General features: G+C 42.0%; 1 protein-coding gene across 1 annotated transcript in view; it reads right to left on the reverse strand.

Moving 5' to 3' along the window:
* Nucleotides 1-22,672, reverse strand: part of PLEKHG1 (pleckstrin homology and RhoGEF domain containing G1) — a 222,575-nt gene that overhangs the window by 35,167 nt on the left and 164,736 nt on the right. Inside the window, exons 4-5 of the mRNA XM_034765428.1 lie at nt 13,581-13,681; nt 5,262-5,331 (exon numbers count right to left, since the gene is read on the reverse strand). Of these exons, the coding sequence (XP_034621319.1) occupies nt 5,262-5,331; nt 13,581-13,681 (171 nt within the window). The remainder of the gene's footprint in view (nt 1-5,261; nt 5,332-13,580; nt 13,682-22,672) is intronic.

Consider the following 22,672-nt stretch of genomic DNA (forward strand, 5'->3'; position numbering starts at 1 on the left):
ATCAGACTATGGGCATAAATCTGCAATTTATGGTATGCAACAATCCTGAATTCTTAGAAACATTAACATCTTGTAGTGTTAAAAGCAAAGCAACCATACTATGTAAACTTTCCTAGATTTTACTTATCTAGTTTAAGACATGAATGTGCCGTTCAACAAGGCTCATGGCACATGTACAAAATTTAGTGAAAAATAAAATCTACCTCGTTTCAGAGCTAAAGAAAGAGAACATGACCTACAAATAATCAAATAAAAATTCCCCTATATCATGACCTGGTACTCATCCTTCCTCCTGCCCCTTCCTTCCCCCCACAAGAAATCCCTGAGAGATCAGACGGCTTTGCACTGCACTTCTAAAGCCAAAATAATCAAACTCCCTGGACCAGCTAGGGATGAAAGTCGCAGAGTTGAATGTTCCTCCACTGAGACTGCTTGGTTACCTGTCTCTCTACATTTACAGTATAGACCTGTTAGCTCAAATGCCTCAGTTGATATCATCTGCTTTATAACAGATTCTAGGAAGAGGGTTGTGCTACCAGGGTATGTCTTCATTACAGAGTTAGTCCGGGTTAGCCTAGCTCAGGTGGAGCATTCCCACTGCAAAGTGCTACTCATACCAGACCCATATAACTGGGATGGATTTCTAGTGCGATATCCCATGGTTCTTAGCAGTGTATTAAACTGGGCTGCTCTAGTCATTTGCCAGGTGCTCAGTCTCTGTAACCCAGCAGGGAGCTTCTGTCCATGCCAGTGACACGAGAACAATACTTTATGTAAATAACTTCCAAGGGAAATTACTCATTACTAATACAGACTGTTCTGAAGGTGAAAGCAAACAGAATTTGGCAGCAAGAACTTTTAATGAGAATCTCACTAAGGAATTCAGTCTGCAAACCACAAAGTGATTCATAGGGCACCTGAGTGACTTTCCTGCCTCTCTGTTTCTTTTCTGCCCACTAAACAAAAAATGTCATTTGGGATACATTTCCCTAAATGATGGATCTTACTGATAGACAAGGTGAGTGAGGTGATATCTTTTATTAGACTAACTTCTGTTGTGAGAGAGACAAGCTTTTCAACTTCCATAGAGCTCCTCTTCAGATCTTACTGGTGTCACTCCACAGCTTTACCAGAAGGCGATGCCAGGTTTTGGCCAAGTGGCAGCATGGCAGGGGGATTTCTTGGACAGTATCTATTTGCAAATGTTGTGAAAGTGCAGCAAAAATGGAGCAGACAAACATGGGGTTAAAACATAGTACAAATGAAGGGAGCAGCTAGACAAGAAAATACAGTCTATATAGAACTGTGGGATAGGACTAGAGGACTAACTGCACCCAGGTTTGATTAGCCTGTGTTCTAGCTACAAAACAGGTAGGTTGCCAGCCTGGACTGAAGTGAAACCCAAGTTAAATCATGTACCCTGAGCCATGACTGTTAGCTTGGGCTTAAAGCACCCTCAAGGTCAGGTTAGATGTTTTTCTGTGTGGATGGAAGGGAGGCTGGGGAGGCACTTGGGCTACAACCCAGGCTAACTTTGGAGTGAAGACATAACCACCTCCCACCTTCCACAACCCAGAGCCCAAACCAGAGAGACTAAAGTTAACACTTTGAATTGCACACAGAAATAGCTAGGAAGCCAGCAAAGTGGTGAAATAATGTGTTTCTGTAAATATTTTAAACTCAAGGAATCCCACTACTGGGGAACCTACAGACTGGCTAACTAACTGGACTATATCCCTTAGAGAGTTCTGAAACCCAATTGTATCTTTGTATGGAAGCTAAGATGAACCCTGGCCTATGCAACAGCAAGAGAAGGTCTGACCAAGCCAAAGTTGTTATATTGACCTCTGCAATCACCAAACTAGATTTCAAGTGTGGTCATCTCTGCTTGGAGTCTGAAATCACTTTGTATGGGCCCATGAAGTTGCCATGAAGTGTGTGTGTTCCCTCACCAACCCAAAAGAGCTCCTTACATGGACTATGACGCCTCCTTAAGCAACAAGCCTTGGCTACCTCAGTGCCACCTGTAAGAAAAACCTCAGTCAATTCAGCAAGGATTTCAGATGCAACAGGACAACCTGTACACCTCAACTATACCTTGCTTATGCTTAGCTCAATCCAAGAGTAACATGCAAAGTGAATACTGTCAAATCTTATTTGGAACAGGATGTCTCCTACACCTAACATCAGGCAAAAACAACCTCTCCAATCCTCTCTCAACTTTTGCTGCACTGTGGTTTTATATATACATAAAAGACACTTTAAAAGAAAATAAAGGAAAAAGGTAAAAGATGTGTCAGAGTGCAAGCATTTGTGGTGCTGATATGCTGAAGTCAACTGCCTACTTCTCCTCTTTTGTTAATGATCTTGGAAATTAAAAGCAAGTCTCCCTATCCCCATTAAGTTACTGGTTGTGTTCCAGAAGCGTACGTTCTAAATTTCTGGGTGCTGAGTGAGAAGTGCAGAGTGCCAGAATTAAACACTCCCTTACAACTCCTCACTTAAATGTAAATGTGTGGAATACTGAAGTCAGTCTTCTAATTAACATTGGCATTCTTACAATGAAAATGAGAGAGTGGGAGCTGGCAAGAAAATATATAAACACAGTTTTATGTGAATAATTAAGCCATAGTTAAGCTTGCAATGGAAGCCTCTGATTACCGTTACTAGCAAAAGCCAAAATGTTTCAGAAAACTAATGTACTGAAGCTAACATACTTCTCCTTTTAGATATACAAGCAGAAACCACAGTTGGTGTAATCTGGCATTACGCCACTAGCTTCAATGGAACTACACCAGTTCATACCAGCTGAGGATCTGCCCACAGTGTATTAAAATATTGTTAGTCTCCATCCTTCAGGATTTTTTAAATTCTATTTATGACCTATGAACAAATGACCCATTGGCAAACTGTAAGGTAATTAAAAATATATATAGAAAATTATCTTTTGTCCCTTGCCAAACCATTGACAGCCTCTAGCAATAAAATAAAAGGTGATATGAACAGGTTTTTATTTAAATAATATTGTAAGTTATTATTAAATATTTATGTAGTATGGTTCTTTTGTCAATTAGTTACTTTTACATTATCAGCTGATTTACTACCCAAGGTGTGTTGAGGCCAACAAACCTAAAGTGCTGTTTTAGTCTGTATTTACCATGGGCAGTCTGTATTTTGTTTACTAAGATAAAGATTCAAATCCACAATCACTAGTCTTTGCTGAAAATGTGCTAACAAGTTCACAATTCTCAGAGCAGTTGTATCAAATCATGATTTGCACTTATTTTTAAAGGCTGAATGTTTTCTAGGTGAAATTCAAATGATCAAGTACAATGCGACTGTGAGCCTATTTTCTTTTGTATATATGATTATGCAATGAAAACAAAATTGTTATGTAGCAAATTTTATTTAGCACAGGGTCATATGATGAATTCAAGTTCAAAGGAACTGAGTATAGTCAAATTTGGACCAAAATTATATTTTGCAAAATGAAGCTTATTAAACGCAGACACACGTCAGCCCTAACACCATACATAGTTTCATGAATATAATATCAGTCCAATAAGCACAGGATTTTTACAACAAATAATCTCCTGCATCCTATGCCCTCAAATGCTGGAGCATTACACAGTGTTTGAGAGCCTGAAAGTGAAACTGACTTACTATAACCAAAACTCAGCTAAACTGAATAGTCTACTTTCAGTTTCAAAGCTTAATCAAATGCAAAAAGTAAACAAAATATGAAAACAGTGAGAAGTAATTTTTTAAAAAATGGATGGAGCCAGATCCAGAGCTGGTGTAAATCAGCATAGCTCCATCCAAGACAATGAAACTTTGCCAGTTTATACCACCTAAGGATCCAACCCATGATGTTTAATGTGATAAATGTCCCTTTTCCATGTTTATTTCAGATCAAGGTTCTTGCTTTGTAGCACATTTGGATCATTAGATCACCAGAGTCCCATATGACCCTATTCAGCATATGCAATTCTTTAATGCGGCAATTTTATCTCCATGATCCTAGGCTTGTAAGATACTAGAGACCCAGAACTGACTACTGGAATCTGCTAAGACATAACCAGAGATTACCATACTAAATTCTACCTCAACAAAAACAGAATGGTGGGGTAATTTGGTTTAGAATCATAGAATTGTAGGACTGGAAGGGATCTCGATAGGTCTTCTAGTCCAGTCCTCTGCACTCAAGACAGGACCAAGCATTATCTGGACCATCCCTGACAGGTGTCTGTCCAACCTACTCTCACAAATCTCAAATGACGGAGATTCCACAACCTTCCTAGGCAATTTATTCCAGTGTTTAGCGATCCTGACAGTTAGGAAGTTTTTCCTAATGTCCAACCTAAACTGCCCTTGTTGTAATTTAAACCCGTTGCCTCGTATCCTATCCTCAGAGGTTAATGAAAACATTTTTTCCTCCCTCCTCCTTGTAACAACTTATTATGTACTTGAAAACTCATTCTTTTTTCTCCAAACTACACAAACCCAATTTTTTCAATCTTCCCTCATAGGTCATGTTTTCTAGGCCTTTAATCATTTTTGTTGCTCTTCTCTGGACTTCCTTCAATTTGTCCACATCTTTCCTGAAATGTGGTGCCCAGAACTTGACACAATATTCCAGTCGAGGCCTAATCAGCATGAAGTAGAGCCAAAGAATTACTTCTTGTGTCTTGCTTACAATACTCCTGCTAATACATCCCAGAATGAGGTTTGCATTTTTTGGCAACAGTGTTACACTTTTGACTCTCATTAACTTGTGATCCGCTATGACCCCCAGATCCCTTTCTGTAGTACTCCTTCCTAGGCAGTCATTTCCCATTTTGTGTGTGTGCAACTGAGCGTTCCTTCATAAGTGGAGTACTTTGCATTTGTCCTTTAATTCTGTTTTTGTTTAGTTCTGTTTTTGCTTGTAATTGTCTGCAATTGTCTGGATGAAGTTAGGACTTCCTGGGATTTTGCCTGCTAAGATTTCACCCTCCAAAAGCTTCCGAGGCTGCTTACCCATCTGACCATTACCCAGTCGCTGGCCAATTATACAATTACCCACAGCATTTAAAAAAAAGGAAACCCAATGGACAGAAAAGTGATTCTTCTCCTCTGTTTTGTTCTGAAAGGATTATCTTGTTCAAATCACCACCAGAAATCAAGTTTAGGTATTCAGAAGTTAATAGTTTCATCTTAATCTTGCATACAGTGGCAAGATATTCTTCTGAAGATTCTTGAAGTAAGATTTTATCACTTACCTTTGAAACAAAACATTCTGCAATAGCCACAGGGTCATTTTCACAGTTTTCCAAATCTTGCAAAAGTTCACTAATAAAACAAATAAATAAATAAAAAGGAAGAAAAATTTAACATATTTACAATATTTTTATACACACCCACACACACCCACACCCACACCCACAGACACACACACACACACATATATATATGTATGTTTCTTCTTTGTCTCCTCTCAAATCATAACAGCCATCGCTTTTTAAGCATTAATTATAACCACACCAACATTCATACCTACACATTTCTTGTTTCCTTCTGCAAAAACACAACTGTAATTCGCATTTCTTCTGTGCTATTTGTGTTATCCCCCTTCATTAGGCAAACTTAGTCATACACAATCATATGCCCCAACTCCGCCCCTTCCCCACCCCGGCCCTGCCCCAACTCTGCCCCTTCCCCAAAGTCCCCGCCCAAACTCTGCCCCCTCCCCTGAACACTCCGCCCCCTGCTCCCCGCGAAGCAAATGTTCACAGGAAGCCTGAAACAGGCAGGCAGGCAGGCAGCAGGTAAGCTGGCGGCGGCAGGGGAGCGCGAGGAGGCGCGGCCCAGTCCAGCCCCGCCAGCTGAGCGGCTTCCTCCGGCGGCTGACCAAGAGGCTCTGGCCCCGACGGCTCCGGGCTGTTCCTCACTACCTCAGCTGCAGCTCCCGAAGCCCTGGATCGCAGGCTCTCCTCCCACATGCTTTCTATAGTCCAAGCTTTGCCTGCAGAGAAGCTGACTATGGGAGTTGCGGGGGGATCTATGGTGCCGAGCACCCCCCTCGCCGGGCCCCCCCAGGTGGGGGGGGTGAGGTGACACCCCCACGTGCCCCGGGCCGGGCCGACCCCGGGTCCGTGTCCCTTTAAGAGTGGGGTCGGGCTGAGCCAAGCCGGTGGGGGGTGACTCCACTCCCCGCTGCAGGCTGATGCCGGAGCCTGGGCTGAGAGCCCTGCTGGTCTCCTGCACCAGCTCCGGGTGGAACTTTGCTGCGGCTCCCCCAGTCCCTCAGGGCCAGGCTGCCCCACGGTAGGGGCGGGTTGCTTGAGGCAGGGCAGGACCCGGTGGAGCCGAGGGCTGAACAGGCCCAGCAGGGCGGTGCGGGGGCTGCTGGAGGGGGAAGCTGGGGAAGGGGTGACACGGCCTCAACCCGCTGGGGCTGCCTGCCCCGTGGAGGAGGCAGAAGGGCGCAAGCTGCAGCAGGACCCCAAACCCCAGGGGGAGGGGATCTGGGGCCAGCCCGGGGAGGCAGGAGCAGCCCCGGGGGTGCTGGACGCGTGCAGGGCAGAGCCCCGGGAGAGCCCCAGCCTCGCGGCCGGCAGTGCTGCAAAGGAGCCCGCGCCCGGCGAAGGGAGCCCCAGGCAGGGGGAGCCAGGCCGCCCGAACCCACCTCTCGTGGCCGCTCCATGCTGCTCCCAGTACTGCTTTCCGCCAGCGCAGCTGCCCTGTCAGCCGCTTTTGGGTCTTTAAATAGCCGTCTGGGGGGAAATCCCGGACATTTTTACTTTTTACAAATTCCCCCCGGATGGCTATTTAAAGACCCAAAAGCCGGCCATGTCCAGGGAAACCCGGACGTATGGTAACCCTATTATTTATAAACTGCAAGTCACAACATGATCATGGGATACTGATCTTCTAAGAGATGAACAAATTCTGTGACTAGAGTCCCTTCCAACAAACTTGAAATATGCTGGTTGTAGTGATTCTATTCTACTCACACCAAAGGAGTTGGTCAGCAGTGACATTTGAATATCAATAGTGATGTTCATGTACAGTGAAATTTAAAATGCAGTGAAGCAAATGTCCTATAGTGTAACAATTGCCTCCTGACTTCCATATGTTCTAGTAGGCTAGAAATACCTAGCCTGATAGGAGATTAGGAGAAGTTATCTCAGCTACTCTGAGAATCACAGATGAGAAGCAGGAACGTATTACATATACAGAAAGAATAGTAATAACTTCAGAGTAAAAAAAAAAAAAACCCTTATCTGCCTTTAAATAACTAGAAGAAAGCAGCTTTTTCTTTGAAAGAAAGATATAAACTGGACCACTGGATGTCTGGAAGAAAATAAAACCCCTAGAAGTAATACTTCTGACACTCCAAGCATGAATTCTTTTATAGCGTGAGCAAGGCACTGAAAGAGTATGGTCACTGTTGCACAAGATTCCATTCTTGAGGACTGAGTCAAGAAATGGTTTGATCATTCTGATTTTGTAGTGTAAAACATATAGAAAATGAAGGCGAGAAAATTCAAGCAGAGGAAGAAAACCTCTGAGCTCTCTACAGTCTTCAACTTTGTTGAGCTGCAAGGATAGTCACACTTAAGACAAAATTAAGAACGATAATCCTAATTTCCTGTCAAACATATTACTTATAGGACCTAACTGCCCTTAAGGAGATCCTTCCTTAGGTGACATTTTTGTCCCAGATGAGAGCTGGCTTCTTGCGTGCTGAGAATTCTAAGTTTTCTTCTTCCAGTGGACATCAATTCCCACTTGATAACAAGAAAAGTAGTAACAGAACTAGGAGTCGTGACTTGTATTTTGCCCCTCAAAATTCCAAAAAGATCAGCGTGTCCAGTAGTTGGACCACGAGTCAAAAAAAGAGTTGGGTTTTCTTCCCAGCTCCGTCACCAACCCACTATGTAACCTATATGCCTCAGTTTTCCCATATGCAATATGGGGATAATGCTACCACTTGCTGATACTACATATCTGTAAAGCACTGTGAAATCACAAATTAAAGGTGCTGTAGTAATGCCAAGTTATTATTTTAATGACTGATTTCTTTTTTGCAAATGAGTTTTGGAAATAATGCCAACTGTCCTGAACAGCCCCAAGAAATTCCTGTTGTCCAACAGCAGAAGCTCTCTTGAGCTATTAGAATATGTAAACACTCATGAGTTGTTACATATTGTTAGCTGACCTGAGGAAGCGCTCTGTGCAGCTCAAGAGCTTTTCCCTTCCACCAACAGAAGTTGGTCCAGTAAAACATATTACCTCACCCACCTTGTTTCTAACACTCATCTTATCAGTTCTACTGATATTGGCCTTCTCTAATGCTATATTATTTCTTTCAGAGGTGCCAGTGTCATTACCTATAAGATTCTCTACATTGCTTCAGTTGGTTCTAGGAAATGAACATCTAGAGAACATCAGCATTGGTAAGAAGGGCCTGCTTGCGGGGGAGTAGTATAAAATAGAGGAGTACTACCCAGGGGTTCTAATCTGAATAACTGAATCCCCTGTAATAATTCCCTCGCCTCCCTTGTTGCCAATCAGCAACTCAAGTTTCCATCTGGCAGTAGAGAGAGATGCCGTCTTGCAAACTGCACCTGAAAGGGAACTAGAGGGTTTGCAAACTATAAAAAGGGATACTACCCAAGTCCTACCTATCACAGTTACAGCTAGGCACTTGACTTGCTGAAGTGGCCTGGGGGAGTCCAGTGGCATGAGAAAGCAGCAGTTCTCTTAGCCTTGTTTGCCATATATGTTACAGTTTTCACAGACAACAGAAAAAAACAGTCCTCAGTATTTGTGACACTTATGCTCACTGGCCACAGTCATAATGAGTGTACAGAATGAGTACTTTGAAGCAGCTAATATTGTTCTACCTAAATTACTGAAAGGAATCAAAATGGTGTGTGCTGAGAGTTATATTCCAGTTTGGTTGCCAAACCAGGAAGTACAGCAAATGTTGCAATGGGCTGGATGGGCAATGATAACAAACAAGTACACCTCTACCCCGATATAACACGACCCAATATAACACGAATTCGGACATAACGCGGTAAAGCAGTGCTCCGGGGGGGGGGGGGGGAGAGGGGGCAGGGCCGCGCACTCCAGCGGATCAAAGCAAGTTCAATATAACGCTTTCACCCAGGGCCAGCTCCAGGCACCAGCCCACCAAGCTTGTGCTTGGGGCGTCACCTGGAGGGGGGCGGCGCGGCGCGGTGCGGCATTCCGGCTCCGGCCGCCGGGAAGAGCGGGGCCACAGCCGGGCTCGCCACCCTCCCCACGGCGCTCTGGCCACCAGAGAGAGCAGAGCCCCGGCCGGGCTCCCCGCCCTCCTCCCAGGACTCCAGATGTCCTCCCCCACGGCGCCCTCCCCCCGGCCACCGGGGAGAGCGGAGCCCCAGCCGGGCACTCCGCCCTCCCCCCGGCGCTCTGGCCACCAGAGAGAGCAGAGCCCCGGCCGGGCACTCCGCCCTCCTCCCAGGGCTCCAGATGCCCTCCCCCGCGGCGCCCTCCCCCTGGCCACCGGGGAGACCGGAGCCCCGAGGCTCGCCACCCTCCCCCCGGCGCTCTGGCCGCCGGGGAGAGAGCGGAGCCCCGGCCGGGGCTCCGGCCGCCCTCCCCTGCCGCGCTGGGGGGGGGAGGGGGCGCGGCACGGCCAGAGGCTTTTTTGCCTGGGGCGGCAAAAAAGCCAGAGCCGGCCCTGCTTTCATCTATAACACGGTAAGATTTTTTGACTCCTGAGGACAGCGTTATATCAGGGTAGAGGTGTACTAAAATGCAGTGATCGAGAGGGAGAGAGAAACAGAATTCACAGTTAGGTTTTCAATACAATATTTTCCTTTTAGCTGGTCAGCTTTTTCACCATAACCCCTTGAGGGTTCATTGATTAATTGGACTGAGTATTGGTTTCAAGGCAAAATACTGTGAGTGGTCTAGCTTAAGGGAAGATTTTCAAAGACAAAGTGTAGTTAGACACCCAACTCCTATTGGAAGTCAGTGGGATTAAACTCCCATTTGTGTCTTTGAAAATTGTGTCCTTGCATGCTGCGTATCTTTTGATTGTACATGAAGTCAGGCATGCTTTTGTCATCATCTGTCATCAACACACTGCTTTCAACAACGAAAGAAAGAAGCAGCTGAGGACAAGGCTTTTTTCCCCTTCCTGACCTGAGATGGAGCGGAACAGGGAGGGGAATGAGGAGTGTATGTGTGGGAGCATTTTTAGTCTCCAGCCCAGTGCAGAAAGTGCAGGCAAGTAATTAGTACTTTAATAGTGATTTTTCATTTTTCAAGTGTTTTGACAGGTTTATGCTGAAAACTTCAGGCTACCGGTAAAAAGAAAAAATCAAGGGAGAAATACAACACCAACATAACCACAATGTAGCTCAATAAAGTTCCTGCGGCCAAAATTACTTAGACATATACTTCTCTTATGTTTCTTCTATTTTAAGATAGTTATTTTTTCCCCTAAGTGTAGCACCTAGAGTTATTTCTAAAAAATGCTTCTTTTGATAACAAACCAAATGATGTCAGCATGAAGATTACAGAGCAGGAATCATCTAACATGAGATATTTATAGACAGTGCTCCTGCCCCAGTATCTGTGTAATTGAATAGGAGGGTAATGGCAGGTCCAAGCCAGCAGAGTGGTAGATACAGGATAATGCAGGATTCAGGTCAGCAGCTTTCCCTTAATTCCAGCACAGATTCGGCACATGCTGGCCCCCTTCCACCATGCTTAGGAAAGGTTAGCTGCAGCACTCAGGAACACTTCAATGGAGAACTTCATTTCAAGTTGTAGGTACAGTACCTGATTGGGGTGGGGAGTTGGTCTGAGATTATCTTTTACACTGAAAAGCATTTGTAAGGACTCCTCTGGGAAGGTGGGCCAGAGAAGCAAGGCAGCAGAAGCTGGTTAGGAGAGGGTTTTTCTTCTCTATGTATGGAGTGAAACAACATAAGCCACATCGGAGAAAGAGAGTGGGGGTCTTCCTCCAAGATATGAAGCAAGACAGAAGGAACATATTCAGGTGCTCTCCCCTGAGAAATGGCAAGGGGAGCTTTCAAAGTAGAGGAGGCCATGACGCAAGCTCTGGAACTAGCAGTCTAAAACTTAACAGTGGTTCATCTACAAGTAGCAACTTGAACTAGATCACAGTCTACCAGGTCTAAGTAAAGGCCACAAAATCCCAGTATTACAAACCCTTATGAAATCACCATAGATAAATCCTACCATGTGTGTATAATAACCACCTTTTAAAATTAAGTGACCGATCTTTATTTCTCTGAATACCCATAGGCATCAAAACCCACATTCCAGATGAACGGCCAAAGACAAGTTTGGAAAAACAAACTCACTTTGAAGCTATAAAACCACACACACACGCACATATTTGAAACTGCTAACTCATAACTGCCAAATGCAACTTTTTTCAAATATAAAAATAAATAAAATAAGCAAGCAGACTCTAGAGTGCATTTAAGACCCGGATGCTACATGCCAAGTTTCAGACAGGAGTAAATTTTTAATAGAGAAGTAAATCCCTGAATCTGTACTGGGATCTATAATGAAAATGGTCAACCTTCAAAACTACAATTTCTACATGGAACTTTAAATTGGGGGCCTTGGAAGTCATTAAAGATAAAATTCTTCCAAAGTTCTAGTAAAACTAAGTGTAAAGCACATGATGGTTCTCTAAAGTTGTAGCACAACTATATCTCCTCAAAAGTGATTTGACAAGTTTTTTTTTTTAACTTCTTAAGCTCTTTGTTTGCAATACTGCTATTCCCCTTCAACAGTCGACATACTGCTAAATAGCACATATACTAAACATTATTTACAGTTTTGCCAGAAAAACTGCATCTACACTAGGGGCTATTGCCAGTACAGTTCTGTTGGTCACAAATCACATCTCATCCCATCCCTGACTTATGTAGCTATGCCAGCAGAAGTTTGTAATGTAAACCTTGCCCCACACAGAGTAGGTGGTGATGACTGACTTCCTCACTAGCTTGAGAATTCAAACACTTTACCCAGTTTCAGGCTGAGACTGGGATATGGACGGAGGCAAGCTGTCTGGAGGTCACGCCAAATAAGTCAAACGAGATGTTGGTAGATTGCAGAAAGGAACCTGAACATAGTGTGAGGATTATATGGGTCTCTTAAATTGACCGTATTTGTTTCTTACTCAAATTGGGAAGTTGGGGTTCTTGCTGTTGGAGGATTAGGTGACAGCAATGGTCAAGATTATTTTTCCCTATGTCTATCCAAGAAGTTATAATCTCAATACCATGATTTTATGACTCCATCATCTTATGTTTAGGCTACTTCCATAAAGTTACACTTTAAATCCATTCAGAAGCTGAAGATGGTGCAAGATGCAGCAGCCCACTTAATGTGCAGGGTACCATCCTGTGAGCACATTGCACCAGTTTTCCATGATCAGCATTAGCTGCTTTGGGTTTCTGGGAGGAGTTCTAGGCATTGGTTTTGTCCAATAAAGCCCTAATGGACCTTCCTGAAAATCTACCTCTCTCTCCATCTGATACTGCTCCAGTTATAATCAGCAGAAGCATTTTAGTCTGGCAATCCATAGGGACGCGGTCTATTGACAAGGATGTTCTCTGTGATGAACCCTCAACTTCAGAATTCACTCCCCCATTTTGGTTTGAGAGAGTCTGAATCTGATGACCCGCAGGGCATGAGGAAAAACAACTATTTTGGGGTTTCTGGATAAATAAGCAATGGGCAAGGGAGTTGAGGGAGTGGAGGACACCAATATGATCAATAAAGTTTGCTTGTTTGTTTGTTTTTGTTTGGGGGGGGGGGGGAAGATGATTGTTTTTGGCGGTTGACCTTGAGTATGTAGGCGAAATTATGCTGCTAGATTCAATAGTGTTTTCAGATGTTCGTGAATAATAACTGGAGCATGGGATAGAGATTTTTTAAAATTTTTACTATATAAACCAAAATTAGCTTGAGGTGGGGGACTTTGCAGATAGTCCTAAGCAATAAAAGAAGAACTAATTCTTAAACATTGATATTTTAAAATATAATTTATTTTTACTCATTGTTTTGCAATTTGAAATAAACTTTAGTACTTTGCAAAATGCTATCTTTATCGCGCCAAATTTTGTTCCTTTGTGGGAAGAAGCTGCAAATGGGACAGGAAATTCAGAAGCAAGTTTCAGTTTGCAGCATTTCCTTCCAAATGTTCAGTCAGAACTGGCAGGGTTGTGGTTCTGTGCCTGCAGATGTTGCAAGACCTGCACAATCTGACAACGCCTGTCGAGACTAGAGAAGATTTCCTCCCCTCCAAAGGGGGGAATGGAAAATACACCAAAAAATGAAGGGAAATAATTACTTATACAATCAGCAGCTAAAATTATCAGGATGGGCATAGATGACCTAACAAGAAACAAATCTTGTTGAGTATCAAAGAAATATCAATTTCTTATTTTATATTCATTGTCTGTACAAATCCAGGGGAAAGTATTTGTTTGGTTCCCCCCCCCCCCCCAATACAGTCTCCTCCCTTGTTTTCACTTTGTCAAATATTAACTTACCTGTTGAAATGGTAGATATCTTGTATGTTTCCAAACAGGGCTGATTGTTCTTCTGTCCCCAGTGAGAGCTTGGATTGGTCAGTGATACAATCAAGGTAGTCCTGTGAAATAAATGAGAAGGAGGCTTTAAACACGCTGGTTCTTTTCTAGATCAGTAAATAGAGCCATCTTTAATTGTGCAAGAGATGAGTCCCTTCCTATCAGTTTCACATTATTATTACAGTAATCCCCTCAGTAGCTCTTCTGTGAACAGTCATTCTATTATGAAAGACAACAATACTTATCTGTTCACTCAAACCAAGAAAATTACTAAAGACTGAATGCTACATTAGACAGTGTATATTTTTTTATAGCGACAGACATACACATTTCACCCATGACAGTTGAATTGTCTCCGTTAATTACTCAATAAAGTCACTGATGTTCTTCCACATTCATTTTCTTTTTAAATCAGTGGTTTTTAGGATTTTTTAAAGTGAGTTATATTGGTAAGACACCTGGATTTAATAGTGATTCTATGATTAGAGGCTTGAAAAATGAAACCGTTTCAAAGCTATAAAGAGGATTTGTTTATAATCCTAAAAGGAAGAAAATGCACTCACCACCAGTTTGTACAGGATAGAACTCCTATATTTTTATCCATAAGCACACAACTGATTCATGTGGACTGCTAAACTGAATGTTACATTGACATATACTCTAGCAAAGATTTATTTTCATGTCTAGAAATATGGTTTATTTAATGGCATATAAAATAGATAACTTAAAACAGTCAGGACAGTATTATTCTTGCAGGGTAATAGCTGCAAAACTCTTCCTCTGGTTCTGATAAGGGCTCTAGTCCCCAATGTGTCACCTTTCATTATTGTGCAGCTATAGTATTAAGGCTCCTTGGATAAGGGCAACCAAATCCACAGAGTTGTTTAACAGAGCATAAGTCATAAAGCAAGGAACCCAGCGTGTCACTACAACATTTATAAAGAAACGCTGCAGGAGGAAGGAAAACAATAAAGGAAAAGTGAAAACAGCTGAAAATATGAAATGAAAATAAATAAAGGTCCCCTTACCCTGGGGCTAGACAATGTGGTGTGGCCCTCTACCAAAAGCAACACAACATTCCACAGCACTAAAAGGAAGGAACCCTGTGAGAGGTCTGCTAGACCATGGAAATCTTTACAGTATAATGACATTCCAAAGACAAAGCGCGGGGGGGGGGGGGGGGGGGGAGAAGAGACAACACACATACAGGACCAGATTCATCCTCAGTGTAAATCCAGTCAAGACAAATGATTTATATCAGATATGAATTTGACCTTTGGCATTTAGATGCACTCACAAGGAGGGTTTTGAAATACAGAACCTGAGTCTCCATTCACTGATCCCTGTTTCCCACTAGTGGAACTGCACTGGCTTCAGCACAATCACAGGTGTAAGAAAAATCAGGGTTCAATCGTTCCTGCTCCTTTTTGTTATACCATTCAGTCATCTTCATTCCCTCCTTCACTTACCTCACACATTCTAACCCCAGCATTCTTCCAAATTAAATGGATCATTCACCAGTACTATCTAAAAATAGCATCTGATTTCTAATTGGTACAGTTGGAAAATGATATTACTCAAAGACAGCTTCATTTGTGGCAGGCAGCAAGTAAGCAGCATAGCCTTTATTCTTCAAAAAGCCATGGTGTCATCTCTGCAAGGCACAGCCCTACCCCACCACCACATCTAGCAGCCTGTGACCTCGTAGTCCAAGTCTGTTCTTGAAGTATGTTTGCATAATAAGTCCTTGGAACAAAGTCCCTGAAGCTTTCTAAACCCTATAACTGAACTTTTGTTTTTACTCAGGAGGTGCCTAAGAGTAGGCAATTTAAGAAGTTTGGTGGGGCAGCTTAGATTGCTACATACAGCACTGTAGGTCAAAGAGCCAGAAGAAAATGCAAAATAGAGCTGGGATGGACTCTTCCAGCTGTAGTTTTAACTTGTGGTTCTTTTCAACAAAATGTAAAGAATGAATGAAATAAAATTAATCTTCCCTGCACTACTAGTAAACCCAACCATGTAAAAATGAATAATATGGAAATCTCAGGCATAATTCCCATCCTTTAAAAATGTTTAATGTTATTTTTAGCACCACAGATTGCAACAGAATCCTGGTGTTACATGACAGAACATGTTTAAGAAAACACCCCCACACCCCCACACGTTTTTACTGAATAAAGGAAAAGTTTCTTCTGCACATTAGTGCTATCTTACCTGGTGGTCCATTTTCCCCAAAGAGGAATATTCCACAAATACTTTTACTTTTAAAATTTTCTTGTAGCCGGTGTACAGATAATGACCTCAGTTTTGTGACTTTTTTCACATCTCATCTAGTTATACTCCACATACATCTCACGTACCCACACACTCTTGTGTCCATCACCAATTCTTAGTAAGGAATAAAAAAAACAGGACTTTGCAAAAAAGAAAAAAAAGAAACCACTCCATATGAGTTGGTTGGTGATTTGGCTGCTGTCCATTGTTTGACTAGCATATGTTTTGATACAGTGAAACTACAGATTCAGAAACTGCTTTTCTCTTTTGAGAAATTTTCCTTATAGCTACATTTCATCCTCTCCCTTCCCCCAAATTACTTTAAAGAGAAGTTAGGTACTACTGGTTCTATTTTTGCTTTTTGCAGATTAATGTGAACACAGTGCCCCCGTTAAAGATGATGACAGAGTTAATGAAGGTATACTCCTCACTTTCAGGGAACTACTGAGACCCTTAGGACTGCTTTCATAATCCTAATGTCTTTTGCTGGTACTGCACTCACAGGCACAAGTTCTGCAACTATGAAAGTGATGTTCAACAAAGCAGAAGAGGAAAGGGGAGAGAGAAATCCTGTCCAAAAAGTGTCTCCCTCAGATCATCCAGTTTTTTTTAAACTAGGGGGATGAAATTTATTTTTCCCAATTAAAAAAAAAATACACTTATTTTCTTTTTTCCATTTGGCTGAAAGAAACTTGAGAAAAGGAAGGAAAGAAAATTCTCAAACTTTTTTTTTTTTTAAGCCAGACACGCATGTGTTATAGGTCAGAACAGGACATCTGGGGAAAGCTTGTTGGCTTTATTAACAGCAACATTTATATTTCAGTAGTACCCAGGGGCCAGCCAAGTCAGTGCTGTACAAACATATAGCAGTAGGTAGTCCCTGCCCGAAAGAGCTGTCAGTCTAAACAGGACAAGTTATAACAGGTGGATGAAGCAAATAGGCAGGCCAGGGTGCGGGTGGGGGATAAGGGTAAAAGGGCAACAAAAATAGGATGTATGTAATTCTTGGCCAATCAGGAGCAGTTGTCACAACTCACCACCTGCCTAGCCCTTTTTCTGGCAGCTTTCTTTATGCCTAATGGAAGAGATGAATTTTGAGCAATCTTCACAAAGTGGCTTTGACAAAGGCCGGGCACAAAGTACAGAACAGCACTTGCATTAGTAGATGGAATGCACCTTAAGCAAATATTATCCCCCTAGTTTATATCAGCTTTATAATATCATACGTGTTATCTTTAAGGCTTTATGAACTCATTCAGAAAATAGATGTGGTATTAGGATGCAAACCTTCAGTGGGTCAATGATGCAAGCAGATCAAAGCTTTACAGACATGATTTCTTCCCTAATTTTAATGACCTCTTTAGAATATGATACTTTAACCCCAAGTCAGTTACTGAAATCTACTGCAGCATACTGCGTATCAACAGCTGTAATCATCTGAAGTCATAATGAAAGGTTTGAAGCTCTCTGATAACAGGCCAGGCTGCCGACATAATGATACGGTGCAGAAACCAACAAAATTTATTGGGACTGAGCACAAGGCTTAATAATTGTATTTGTTTCTTGTCAGCACTCATGCCTCCTCCCCCCCCCACTGCCTGCACTGAGCGATTTGTTTGTAACCTTTGCCTTTATTGCGGTTTTATTGCCTCCCAGAAGGTACAGCAAAACATATACTTCACTTTATGAAAAAAAGAAGCCTCCCCGAATTGATTTATGGAGCAAGGATTGCTTTAATGACATCACACAATTTTCTAGTCCTATTTCTTCAAACCTTCCCACAACTAGAAGAGTCATGCCAGATTCCCTCTAAGGATTGCTCTGCGTTCTTTGCTGGGTTTGACATTTTCTCCATTCATCTTTCATCACCCTTCAAATCTATTGAGAAGAAAATCTCCTAAAAGCTCTTATCTCACACTTCCGTCTCCTCCTCCATAATCATGTGAGAATGACCTGCAGGGCTATGAAAAGGAGATGGAAACTAACTTCAGGTTATCCAGTAAATGATCTGCAATTAGGAAATGGAATAAACTGTTAATTTGTAAGAAAAAAAACTTTGTGCAGATTCACTTGTTGTGTAAACCAAGTTTTTGTAGTCCAAACCTCAGGGAACTAAGCACCAATTAACTGGTGGCACTTTTACAACAACTAATCACCTATGCATTTCTTGCACATGGAACTATTCTGTTTAAAAAGTTAGCCTTAGAATATAGACTGCTCAGATTGCAGACTTAAAATATGGGAATACCGATTGCATAGAGTAGTGGTTTTCGATCAGTGGTCTGTGGACACGTTGGAGTCTGCAGACTATGTCTAAGATTTCCAAAAGGGGTCCGCACCACCATTTGAAATTTTTTAGTGTTCTGTAAATGAAAAAAACAGTTGAAAACCACTAGCATAGAGGGTAGGAACTAGATTACCAAAACACACTGCATAGAAAAGATATGGTTTCATGCCTTTGTTTTGTAAGATATATTCGATTTTATTCAGCTCTGCAAGAAATTTCATGAAAGTTAGAGACGCTCCCAGTTATTCATTTACAGGATGGGACTGAACATCTTTAAAGAAGAAGATACAAAAGACACAGGTCAATGGGTAAAACTGCTTCAAACAAACAATGTAGACATTCTCCTTTGTAAAAAGGCAAGCACATAAAACATACATGACAAGTGTTGATCAAAGTCAATATTAAAATGATTCTTACCCACAAAATAAAACCAGATATCAAATTCACAGTCATCCTCTTCAGACAAAGGCCTGAGGTGGGGAAAAAGCAGATTGAGCATACATTTTGCCTTCAGTGTCTTCGTGTCTCATTCAACAATTGAGGGCCCTTCACTGCAAACACTCTCCTCCAGCCCCCAACATGCTCATATCTAGGGATTTAGCAAGAATGCCTCAGCTGACTTCAAGTGTTGTAGCAACAAGTAGGAAGATAGGTGGTAGTGAGCAGCCAAGACTTAAACCATATATGTCAATATCTTTAATTGCAGCTAAAAGCAAGTGGAAAGCCAGTGCAGAATTGTCATTACATGCTTCCTGTGACTAATACTGCCAAGCAAGTGGGCAACTGCCATCTGCACCAGCTGCTTATTTTGTGTATATATTTTATCTACAGATTTATCTGGCACCCAATGCCACAGCTTCTGGATACCATACAAAGATTAAAAACAATATTGACAAATATGTTGGTCACATCTAGCAGGCAGAATAAGACAGCTGAATGCTGGATTCATATGAGAACAGCTCCTTACAATTAATATAAAGTACAGTGAAAATGCAGTTGTAAGTAATTCAAAGGTTTGCTCCTTGTTACTATATCCTATTTGCTTGATTAGAGGGATCAGTCTAAGGGTTAATTTTATAAATTGTTTAAATCAATCCACTCCTTTAAAAAAACAAAACTATTTAGTTAGGACTTCTCATAAACAAAGGGAATTCCCTCTGTAATATACTCACTTACACTGGCAGAAGACAGGTCACTATTTTAAAACAGCGCTCGCTTACTCTGTAGTTGCTAATGAATACACCTGCTACATAAGAACAGTCATACTAAGTCAGATCAATGGTCCATCTAGTCCAGGATCCTGTCTTCCAAAAGTGGCCAGTGCATGTGCTTCAGAGGGAACAAACAGAACGGGTAATCCTCAAATGATCCATCCCCTGTCGCCCATACCCAGCATTTGACAAATAGAGGCTGGGATACTTCAGAGCATGGTTTTGCATCCCTGCCCATCCTGACTTATAGCCATTGATGGACTTATTCTCCATGAACTTATCTAGTTCTTTTTTGAACCCTATTATAGTCTTGGCCTTCACAACATCCTCTGGCAAATAGTTCCACAGGTTCACTGTGTGTTGTGTAAAGAAATTCTTCCTTTTGTTTGTTTTAAACTCACTGCCTATTAATTTCATTTGGTGACCCCTAGTTCTTGTGTCACGAGGAGGAGTAAATAAAACTTCCTTATTTACTTGCTCCACACTAGTTATGATTTTATAGACCTCTATCACATCCCCCCTTAGACGTCTGTTTTCCAAGCTGAAAAGTCCCAGTCTTATTAGTCTCTCCCCATATGGAAGCTGTTCCATATCCATAATAATTTTTGTTGCCCTTATCTGTACCTTTTCCAATTCCAATATATCTTTTTAGATATATCCAGATCAGCATGCAGTATTCAAGATGTGGGAGTACCATGGCAATATGATATTTTCTGTCTTATTATGAATCCCTTTCCTAAGGATTCCCAACATTGATAGCTTTTTTGACTGCTGCTGCACATTGAGTGGATGTTTTCAGAGAACTATCCACAATGATTCCAAGATTTCTTTCTTGAGTGGTAACAGCTAATTTAAAACTCATCATTCTGTATGTATAGTTGGGATTATGTTTTCCAATGTGCATTACTTTGCATTTATCAACATTGAATTTCATCTGCCATTTTGTTGCCCCATCACCCAGTTTTGAGAGATCCCTTTGTAACTCTTTACAGTCTGCTTTGGACTTAACTATCTTGAATAGTTTTGCATCATCTGCACATTTTGCTACGTCACTATTCACCCGTTTTTCCAGATCATTTGTGAATATGTTGAACAGAACTGGGCCCAGTACAGAACCCTGGGGGACACCACTATTGACCTCTCTCCATTCTGAAAACTGACCATTTATTCCTACCCTTTGTTTCCTATCTTTTAACCATCTTTACTGATTCATGAGAGGACCTTCCCTCTTATCCCATGACAAATTACAGTAACTCTTCACTTAATGTTGTAGTTATGTTCCTGAAAAATGCTACTTTAAGTGAAACAATGTTAAGTGAATCCAATTTCCTCATAAGAATTAATGTCAAGGGGGGGAGGGGGGATTAGGTTCCAGGGACATTTTTTTTGCCAGACAAAATATTATTTTTATATATATATATATATATATATATATATATATATATATATATATATATATATATATATATATATATATATATATANCACACACACACACACACACACACACACACACAGAGAGAGAGAGAGAGAGAGAGAATGAGTTTTAAACAATTTAATACTGTACACAGCAATGATGATTGTGAAGCTTGGTTGAAACGGTAGTAAAGTCAGAGGGTGGAAGAGGGTGGGATATTTCCCAGGAAATGCCTTACTGCTAAATGATGAACTGGCTAAGCCTTCAAGGGTTAACACATTGTTGTTAATGTAGCCTCACACTCTACAAGGCAGCATGAATGGAGGAAGGGGAGACAGCATGGCAGAGAGAGACAGACACACACCGTGAGAGAGAGAGAGAGAGAGAGAGAGAGAGAGAGAGACAGACATGCATTGCCCCTTTAAGTACACTGACCCCACTCTAAGTGCACTGCCTTTTTAAGTAGATCAGCAAGTTGAGACAGCAGCTGCTGCCAGCAAGCTCTCTCCATCCTGAGCCCTGTCGTGTTCCCCCACCCTACTCTGTGGAGATGGGGGGGCAGGAGCAGGGCAGAGGGGAACACCTTGACATTAGCACCCTTCTACCCCCTTTCTCCCCACCCCGAACAGCAAGCAGGAGGCTCCCGGGAGCAGCTCCAAGGCAGAGGGCAGGAGCAGCACATGGCAGTGGGGGGAGGGACAGCTGAATTGCCCAGCAATTGATAGCCTGCTGGGCGGCTACACAGGGAACTTTGGGGAGCGGGGAGCTGATAGGGGGGCTGCCGGGCCATCCTGGTTCCAAGCCCCCACCAGCTAGCTCCAATGGGCTGCTCTTTCTGCAAGCAGTGGACAAAGCAGGCGGCTGCCAACCGACGTTATAAGGGAGCATTGCGCAACTTTAAACACGCATGTTCCCTAATTGATCAGCAATGAAACAACGTTAACCGGGATGACTTTAAGTGAGGAGTTACTGTATTTTGCTTAAGAGCCTTTGGTGAGGGACCTTGTCAAAAGCTTTCTGAAAATCTAAGTACACTATATCCACTAGATCACCCTTGTCCACATGCTTGTTGAACCCCCTCAAAGAATTCTAGTAGATCAGTAAGGCATGATTTCCCTTTACAAAAACCATGTTAACTTTTCCCCAACAAATCATGTTCATCTATGTGTCTGATAATTCTGTTCTTTACTATAGTTTCAACCAGTTTGCCTGGTACTGAAATCAGGCGTATTGACCTGTAATTGCTGAGATTTTTTTAAAATTGGCGTCACATTAGCTATCCTCCAGTCATTCAGTACAGAAGCGGATTTAAATGATAGGTTACAGACTACAGTTAGTAGTTCTGCAATTTTACATTTGTGTTCCTTCAAAAGTCTTGGGTGAATATCATCTGGTCCTGGTGACTTATTAGTGTTTAATTTATAAATTTGTTCCAAAACCTCCTGTACTGACACCTCAATCTGGGACAGTTCCTCAGATTTGTCACTTAAAAAGAATAGCTCAGGTTTGGGAAACTCCTGCACATCCTCGGCTGTGAAGACCGCTGCAAAGAATTCATTCAGTTTTTCCGCCATAGCCTTATCTTTCTTGAGTGCTCCTTTAATATCTTGATCATCCAGTGGACCAACTGGTTGTTTAGCAGGCTTTCTGCTTCTGATGTACTTAATATAAAATTTTTGCTGTTACTTTTTGAGTCCTTTGCTAACTGTCCTTCAAATTCCTTTTTGGCCTTCCTAATTATATTTTTACACTTCACTTGCCAGAGTTTATGCTCCTTTCTATTTTCCTCAATAAGGTTTAAACTTCCACTTTTTAAAGGATGCCCGTTTGCCTCTCACTGCTTCTTATACTTTGTTGTTTAGCC

Source organism: Trachemys scripta, chromosome 3, assembly GCF_013100865.1.
Source record: "Trachemys scripta elegans isolate TJP31775 chromosome 3, CAS_Tse_1.0, whole genome shotgun sequence".
NCBI lineage: Eukaryota > Metazoa > Chordata > Testudines > Emydidae > Trachemys > Trachemys scripta.